At 36.5% G+C, this 9,841-nt stretch overlaps 1 protein-coding gene across 1 annotated transcript in view; it reads right to left on the reverse strand.

Moving 5' to 3' along the window:
• The window catches only part of Smp_138590 (hydroxymethylglutaryl-CoA reductase (NADPH)), a gene marked incomplete at both ends in the record, with an annotated part of 32,255 nt that extends 22,752 nt beyond the window's left edge, over positions 1 to 9,503 (reverse strand). The window contains 3 exons of the mRNA XM_018792781.1: positions 1,035 to 1,160; positions 8,735 to 9,040; positions 9,102 to 9,503. Of these exons, the coding sequence (XP_018644191.1) occupies positions 1,035 to 1,160; positions 8,735 to 9,040; positions 9,102 to 9,503 (834 nt within the window). The remainder of the gene's footprint in view (positions 1 to 1,034; positions 1,161 to 8,734; positions 9,041 to 9,101) is intronic.
• Positions 9,504 to 9,841: the final 338 nt, after the last annotated feature.

Consider the following 9,841-nt stretch of genomic DNA (forward strand, 5'->3'; position numbering starts at 1 on the left):
TATTCGGTTGAGTTGGCCATCTGATATCGGTATCTTAAGTGTGTTTTCCTTTTTCCTCATCGCCACTGTTATAATTTCTCTCATTTCTACCCAGCTATTCTTATTGTTTAGTATTCTTGAACACTACCTCACCTAACAAGTCCTCAAATCAGGAACACAGTTGAACAGGAACGTAATTAGATTCCAAATATAAAGGTTGGATGGAAGTAGGAATCACAATAAGAAAAACGTTAGTGTATTTATAATTTTTATATAGGAAGATTCTAGAGTCTTCTCCAAGTCTCCAATAGAACTGATTGGATAAGAAATAGCCAATCAGAGCGCTCTAATACAATTCCGCACGGAGCGTGCTTTAATCCAATCTATATCCCGCTAACAGGAATGGTTAGACATATCTTTATTGTATGACTATTAAATAATTGAATTATCGCTTCGCTTTATATTCCTATAATTGCATGCTTCCGTTTGACGTATAAACTGTTAAATAGATACGTTTTACCTTATTTATGTTGGTGTACAATTAGGTAGTGTATATTATCGTATGAATCGAGTCATAATCAACAGTAGATAACAGAGAACCATAGAAACTTGCTGTTTTTGACCCGTAGTTGAACATCGGGGTTGGAAAGAGCTCGTGAACCAATAAGAAATTTCAGTCGTTGCTCAGTGCAGTTGAGCGAAGACTATTGGTTTGAACTGAACAAAGAGCTACACAATCCCGGATTCGACAAACAACTGCTTCTATTACTAAACGACCAGGTCACACGGGATCCAATAATAAAGGAGGAAAATTAGTTTTTGGATTCATAACAAAATCTGAGAGGATCTTTCGTTGGTTTTGCAGTGGGAAGTAACAAAGATGAAAAATATGGACAAAACTTCATGATTTATAGTGGAGTTCGGAAGCTACTACCATAACAACAATTTAATGGAAATTCATACTTCATGAATTTAAAGGATAAATAAGAAAGCAAATTCAGTATATATATATATATACATAATTAGTGTTAAAATACATGAGTAGACGTGTTTACCTGCTTAATCTTTTCAGTCAACATATCCAAGTCCAAAACATTGGATGGGCGTTCATTGCTATTTTTACACGTATTAGAAAATGTAGAAACAGACGAGGAATCGTTTCTATCGATATAGTCGTCGTCCTGAAATGTAATTAAGAAGTTTTACCATAATGTGCTACTACGTTCTGATTTGTTATTTACAACTAAAGCTTATATAAACGAACTTGGAGATCTACTTTTGAAATGAGGAATAATGAGGATAATCGCCATGAAGCTGCAATTGAAGCCCGAGTGTTCATTTATCCATAATCAACGGGTTACCTGACAATACTCTCATGTCGTTTAAAGACAAGAATAACATATAATGATGTCATACGGCTGAGTGACTAATAAACACCAACATAAATTTCAAGTATACTGAATAAAATGATCGAACCTGTGTCATTATTGCTCAACAACTACTTCCGCAAGTAGCCAGAGATTGGTTAATATTTTAAAACTATATTATATATGTAGCTTCGGTTCATTAAACTGAATCTCAATTAGATTAAAACCTACTGTATAGATTATTATGACAAGCAGATTGCTATAAATTGGTTTTCTAAAGCTGGGTTCGGCTGATAGCACAAAGCGTGAACTGGGAAGCAACGTTAATAAGTAAACTTTACCTCCTCAATATGCCAAATAGTCAGTTTCCTAGCCATAACCAACGTATTATTGATATAACCCTGAAAAATGTATTGTGAATTATGGCAAGGGCTTTCATTCACTTGTTCACGACTTAAAATGAGCATAGAGTGATTTATACTGTCACAACCCATAACATAGTGCAAATTAGACGAGAATAAAGATCACGAGTGATACCACTGACTACTTTCGATTAATAGTTACTGTTCTTCTAATCATTTTTTCAATACGTTTAAACCATTTTACAAAGTCTAAACAAACTCTTAATTTGACTGCTCCCTCTTTTAGTGAATATGTGAAATCCTAGACACTGATTGATACAAAAAGCGGGATCATCCTAATTTACCAGGGAAAAATAGAATACTGTTTATGCGAAAACTGTCTGACAAAAACATCGTTTTAGTTTCATAAAAAGCATATCTGGTATGTAATATTTACAAAGTTTCGCGGATAAACATGCACTTTTCACATAAAAATCTATGAAGTTATTAGATTTTTGCCTTTTCATATCACTGCGAAGTAGTTTAGTGGATAAGGTGCTCAACATCCATTCACCCCGTCTCAAGTTCGAACTCTACTCCACAACCGGGAATTATTATTAGCTTGTACCCAAGTACCTGGTGAATGAGTTTATAATAATGATGATAATACCAATAACAGTGATAGTAATAATAATAATAATGATAATAATAATAATAATAATAATAATTATTATTATTATTGTTATACATCGCTGAGAAATTCAAATGGTCAGTGTGGTGTATTCTACTTATGTTTGTCAAAATAAGTAATATGTAACACCGATCGGAAGTGGAAAACCTGGCAGCAGAAGGCTAAGAAGATCGAGTTGAGGATAGAAGAGAAAATAGAAAGAAATTGTGAACTTGAAGAATCGTACAGAATGCGATGGACAAACGATGGAAATTCACAAACGAAGTATTCGTTGTATGGCTCTTGTATTTTATCAATAGACTCTGTAATTTTGTATTAAAATACATTGGTTGTCCCCACCTGTGTTTTCGATCATTACAAGTACACTATTTCACCTATGTTGTAGGATGCAAATCATTTCATCCTCTCAGTAATAAGATCATAAAATATATGAACCGACTGTTGCAAATAAGACTATCAGAATGAGTGAAATAGCTAAAACGATGTATCAGCAGAATCCGATGAATAAAAAAACTCAACAAAAGCTGAGTATTGATCGTCTTTTGTTAAATTTTGAAGCAGTCAATATATAATTCTCATATGTCTTGAATATCATTAGTCATATTATTATGGTAGTATATCATAATGGATCTGTTATATGGTCGAAAATGAAACAGGAGCTTAGAAAGTAGTGAGTCGGTACTATCGACATGGCAGACTATAGAAAATCTCAATAGTGTAATAAGATTATCAGAAAATCTGTAAACTCCACTTGATAAAGTAAACCGAAAAGTATTTGTAAAAAATAAGTTGAATATTAAACGATGATCAGTACTTAAAATAACTAAGGTACTACCTAACAATACGTCGTTTGTTATAAAAGTTGTCTCCATCAAAGTGATAAGAAATCGGCGTGAGAAACGATGTCTTTTTGTCATCTCCGCCTATGCTCCGACAGATTGCAGCCCGGATGCAATCAAGGAGGAATTCTACCACCAATTAACTGTTCTTCAGAAAGTGCGTTCGACAGATATTGTAGTACTAGCCGGAGACTTGAATGCACGGGTCGGGCGTCTAGGCACAAAAGAGAGTCATTTAAGAGGCTGATGTGGACTTGTCGGCCGCAGGACAGATAACGGGGATCGTCTACTGCAACTGTGCACAGAATACGACCTGTTTCTGGCTAGCACTAACTTCCGGCACAGTCATAGCCGATGTGACACCTGGCGTCCTTCCTCTCCATCTCAAACCTGGACTCTGATCATATAGCGATCAGCTACCTCTGACGTAGTTGTGTACAAGACTGCCGCTCATTTCGGAGTACGTATTTGGACTCTGATCATGCCCTGGTCTGCGCCAATCTTACCTTACTTTTCAGTGGCCGACGGATTGATGTCAGTAAGTTGGTTGAAACTTATGTTGCAAGTGAGTATCGAACAGAGCTAGCTTCTAGGTTAGCTACCATCCCACCGAAAAGTATAGATGAGCATTAGTTGCAACTGCATGACGCCATGAAAATGGCGAGTAAAGTCGCTTGCGGCTTCGCGAAACGTCCCGCTTATAAGCACTGGGTTTCTTCTGGCCTCTTACAACTGATCGAAGCCCGTCGGTCTACTCCGGGTGACTGTGAGTTTGACCACAAACGAAGGCTGTTACGTGATGAAATTGGGCAAAGCTTGTGTAAGGACCGAGACGCCTGGTGGTCGGAGCGTGCTAATGAGATGGAAGCAGCAGCTGAATCTGGTAACTACCGGAAGCTCTTTCAACTCGTCCGAGCCACTGGCAGCAAGAAGTCTGGTGTGAGTGAAACAATCTCTGAGGATTACAGGATGTCAATCACTAACATCCATTGACGTCTTGGACGATGGGCAGAGTTCTTCGAAGGGCACTACAACTGGCCTGCTGCTCCAGCAACATCGATCAAGTTGTCCTGCCCTCCATGACCAGTGGCGACTGATCCATCAAATGAGGCGGAAGTCCGCAAGGAACCCCAACTCTTGAAACGCTATAAATCACCAGGCCCAAATGACTTACCTCTGTCCCTTTTTAAAGATGGTGGTGACTTTCTGGTTAAGGAACGGACCGAATTGTTTACAAAGGTTTGGGAGCTAGAAAGTGTTCCAACATCATGGGACGAGTCGATAATTATCCCTATCTTTAAGAAGGGTTTACGTCGTTCCTGTAACAATTATCGGGGGATAAGTCTACTTCCGATTGCGTCCAAACTATTGGCTTCTGCCATACTTTGTAGGTTGTTTAAAACCCGAGAAAAATTGACTCGCGAGGAGCAGGCTGGTTTTCGTTCTGGTCGAGGATGCATTGATCATATCTTCACCCTCCGCCAAATGTTAGAACACCGTCATACTTATCACAGGCCAACAATCGTAGTGTTTCTTGATATCAGGACTGCCTTCGATTCGTTGGACAGGACTGTTCTCTGAGATTTTCTATTGAAGAGGAGTGTGCCTGAGAAGTTCATTAACATCTTATTGGCCCTGTATACGAACACCTCAGGCAGAGTGAGGGCATACAACCACCTTTCTCCCTTGTTCCATTCGAGCAGCGGGGTTAGGCAGGGTTGCCCAATCTCACCATTCCTCTTTAACTTTGCCATCGATGACATTCTGGAAACAGCTGTGATGGACGCAAGTAATGGCGGTGTGGATCTGTTGCCTGGAAAAGGACTTCTCGACCTTGAGTATGCGGATGGTAGTCTTACTGTGAGATAATGCCCATCTTTGGCGCCTTCGTCATGTTAGTCTGGCTGTAAAAGGTCGAATCTACAACGCGTTGGTGAGAGCAGTTTTGCTCTATGCTTGTGAAGCCTGGCCTCTCCAAGTTGAGGATGTTAGACGACTCTCTGTGTTTTATCATCGTTGTCTCCGAAGGATTTCTGGCATCCAGTGGAAACACCATGTTAATAATGCAAAAGTTCGGCATCGTGTGTTCGGGCGCAGAGACAATAATCCAATTGGTGTCACCATCTTGAAACACCGACTTCGGTGGCTTGGACATGTTTTACGAATGTCGTCCCAGAGACTTCCACGTCGTGCATTATTTGCCGACTCTGGGACTGGTTGGAAAAAGCGGAGAGGAGGTCAGTGTATGACATGGTGTCGTGGCATGAAAGAAAGCTGCAAAGGGCTAGCTTCTGTTGGTCCTTCACGACTCCCTGGCTGGGGTCTGAGAGATGGTGCAGCACAGTGGCTAGAGACGTTATCAGATATGGCTCAGATTAGAAGCCAGTGGCGATCTTGCAGTAACTTTCTTTTACTTTCTTCATAAAGCGTCGTTATAACCCTTAACTGAAAGAGTTCTTCTGGTTGTACATTTCTGTTTCCTCCATTATTCTTATCATTACACTAACATACACTAATCTGTGGTTGTTATTGTCCCTTTTTTCTTTTTTCTTATAAGCACCTTACCGTCTTTTTCTCCTCTTATTCTCATTGTTTTGTGTGGCGCATATATATCTGGTGCCCCCTTGTACCAATATTTATGTGTTCAAATAAATAAATAATAAAGAACTCATAAGAGTGAAGACGAGTTAAATTTCAACTCCTGGATCTTACAATAAACAATCAGAGAACCAATCAACAGTTCAGTTGATTAAACGGGAAGCTGACAGCATAAACTGAATTGGAATATTACTACATCTACGTAATACCATATATCCACGTTAAAGATTTAACATGAGTGGTAGTGACAATGTTAGTCACAATACTAAGAATAAAACTATCAAACTTCAATCATGTCTTTAAGAATCCCATACCAAAAAACCCCAGTAAACAGACAAAAGTTTTAAATTCGAGAACTAAACAAACTATAAAGGACAAAGATGAATGAATTCTCCATCTGACATCCTTTAATAACCTACTTTGAATTAAAGATTTTGCTATGAAAAGTTTATTATCAAGAATATCCTATGACGTTACTGTATATTCGAAACATACCGGAAAACCTATGCAGGTAATTTGGAATTGTTATAAAATGAAAATTAGCGGCATTATCAAGCTCATCAGATATTTACTTCATTTTATTTGACATATTTTCGCAAATCACTGGAATCCTTATTGAATGCTGTAATGAGCATTAGTTCCGTGTAAATGAATTACGAAAAAAACTATTTATTATTCAAGTACATCAAACGTGAAAACTATAACACTTACTTTATGTAAACAGTATATCCGTTTTCGTGACTGAAGAGGAATATCATTCAATTTTTTTGAAAATTTTGGTAATACTGGAGACTGTTTTACTTGGTCACTAATCAAGGTCTCTTTTATTTTGGGGATATTCAAGTTACGTAATTGTGAGTTAATAGGTTTATTCAATCTGATACGCTTAAATAAGAACAATCCGAGGAACAAGTAGACCACTAAATTGGCATTGATAACGTGGAATATATTGTAAATAAAACGGAAGATACTCGTAACTTCATAAGCAGTAATATGATATAAGACAGGAAAAACTTCATTCTCACTTGAATTGTGCTTGAAAGAACTAATTCGCTCAGAATAACGATTATTTAAATGAAGTATTATCAAGCTGACAAATATCACAAAAGTGGTAGACCAACACTTATAATGACAATTCGGATTGACAACATAACCAGTAAGGTTATGGACACTCATACGTCGATACTCCACGTAAGAGTGGCCGGATGAGTATGAGTGTCTACGCTTTCGTGTCGAGCTGGATACCCCCTTACTACAATGAAGATAAGATGAATATTAAGCACATTATGTGAGAAATAAAAAACGCGTGAGAGCACCTTAAGACGAACACAACAGAATATTGTAAAAAGATGTATCGGTCACTGTAAACTAAGCGCAATTTGCAAAGAATTAAAAACAAATTTCCAACAAAATTTGAATTCGCTTGAAAAAAGTGAATAATTTTCTCGAAGCAATGGATTTCGGTTCGCTATTATCAAGTTGATATTAAGGTGTATCAACACATCATATATGATGAAACAAGCATTTTTAGGTAGTTATAATAGATATTCCCGAAAACTGAATAAAGCTTGTAGTAAGTAAAATTTAATGAACTACAATAAAATAACCCAATCAATAAAATTGAGACAGTAACGACTAGCATATCTCCCACTTACCAATTGTATAATCGCTGGACAATACGAATCTTTGAAAAATGTGATAACTGTTGCATGGGCATTTACCTATTGACCTAAACCATAGTCTGTCTTTCTGTCAGTCAGTCAGCTACAACGTAGGACCATGCACATTTATGCATCGGTTCTAGTTGCCATACCTCGTCAGCACAATAAGATGAACACCGGATTCATCTTTCTATGTACGCCAAAAATTATGTAACCAAAAGGATCCACTGAAATACTCCACGATAAACAGATAAAAACAAATTTCACTAAGCTGGCTGAATACAAACTATAGCGATCAATTACTAAAACCCAGTCAAACAACTGGACAATATATTACATCAGTAACAACCATATTTTACACTTCTTAAACAGAGTCAACACAATAACAAAAACATTTCTTTCATTTTTATTTAACTTCATTTAATGCATGCTGTAACGTGCTTGACTCGAATCATCTGTAAAATTGCCTGTTTTCATCAGAAAATTCGTCGATCAGAGGCGGTATGTAATCGGCGAAATTTCCCCTCTTACTTTAAATCCACTTACAAATACAACTGTTATTATAACACATTTTTCTTTACACACCAGATGTCTGACACACATTACAGCAAATTCTTATTTTCAACAGTGTTAACATGATTGGGTGGCATGTTAACCGGAGAAACACGTACTTAGTTATATTCGACAATTTTGATGTTTGATTATATTTCCTTGAAAAAGCTTCGACCAGATTACCAAGTGAAACACTGAATTGACTTAAAATTCAGTTGCTGAGATTTTACAAATACAATTTTACTCGTCAACGTCTTAAATTAACTCGACGCCCAACTACTGTGAAACTGTTAGTTAAAATTCAGACAAAAGTTATTTTAAATACTCCATTCTATTTTACTGAAAGAAGAAACGTCGGATTCAATAAACTGAAATTGTTTTTTTTATGTTAATCAGTAAGTGAACTAGAAAGGTCCTGATAACTTCTGGTAATTAACTGTTCTTCAATGAGGGCCACACAAGTCACAGAAGCGGGTAAGATTTTACGTTATCGAAATCTAATTAGCATTGTAAATACTAGATACGTGATTTGAGCCAACTGGTTTAGTTCACTGAGTAACTATTATGGATCATTACAGTAGCCATATACTAATACAAGTTGAAACAATCGTTTAGCGTCCTTTGATCTCCACCAACTTTTAGGCATATCAAAGCAAACTAAAACCAAAAACACACGGAAAGTTAAGAGAAAAAAATTCAACATTACTGACTTCGACACTAAGCACTTTTTTTGTTCACCGTACATTCTTTTCGCATACGACGCAAATATCCTCATAAATGATGGTAGGAAAACAAATACAATCATAATGTAAATAATTTGCTCCATCAAAGTACATTTAAAGATACTTTCCAAGTATGCATATTTTGATGTAGTACTGATGCTGAACAATGAAGTTTTTAGAAACATACCAAGCATATGATCCACAAATAATTGGTTTGAAAATAAATGACTGAGTAAACAATGGCGTTTAGCATGTTCATAATTCACCAATTCAATTTCCAACAAATAGTACTAAAAAATAAAGTGATTGAAATTGAAAACGAACAGCTTACCTCCAGTACAATAAAAATACAGACAAGTCTGAAAATAACAAGAAGACCGAGGTGGAGAGTAGAAATATAGCAAAACTGGTATACGGTACAAATAAAACTGAGGATAATGAGCATAGGGCGAAAGTGAAAAGGATAAGTGTATAAAACAGAGTATTTAACTGCCTTTTATTCCTCAGCATTGTATGGACCAAAATTTTATCGTTTATTTTACATGTCAAAACACCAATGAAGTATACAAATACTACAAGAAAAATGATAACGGCACGGCTTTGATAAATTATCACATCTAAATGACAATTCGATGACGAAAAATGAAGCAAATGTGTACGAAGTCTGGTAAAGAGGTAAATCAAGAGCACGAAAAAGGTTCCAGTTGAAAAACAATCGAAAAATAACAGTACAGTATTTAGTATTTTGAGCATATTTATACCTTAGAATATAAAGCCTACAGGTAAATTGTCAAGCAGCAAAACGTTGCCTAATCTACGAATACTCAATTTTTCCTGTAAGTAAATGGGAATAATTGCGAACAGTTCAAATCCAGTTGATACTAAAATCTAGAACAAAAGAACAAATTAAAAGAATGAACATGAAATAAAAGCAAATGGATTAAAGTACAAGAACTAAAATGAGTAAACAGGAGTGGGAAGTCTACTAGCCTGCCAAAGAAATAGAGTTAGAAGTAGAATGAGTCACAGGAGACCTTTTCCAAATACTTATTTTACTATTATGTTTTAGAATAGAGTATCCCCATATGTAC

The sequence above is a fragment of the Schistosoma mansoni genome (assembly GCF_000237925.1).
Source record: "Schistosoma mansoni, WGS project CABG00000000 data, supercontig 0111, strain Puerto Rico, whole genome shotgun sequence".
Lineage (NCBI taxonomy): Eukaryota > Metazoa > Platyhelminthes > Trematoda > Strigeidida > Schistosomatidae > Schistosoma > Schistosoma mansoni.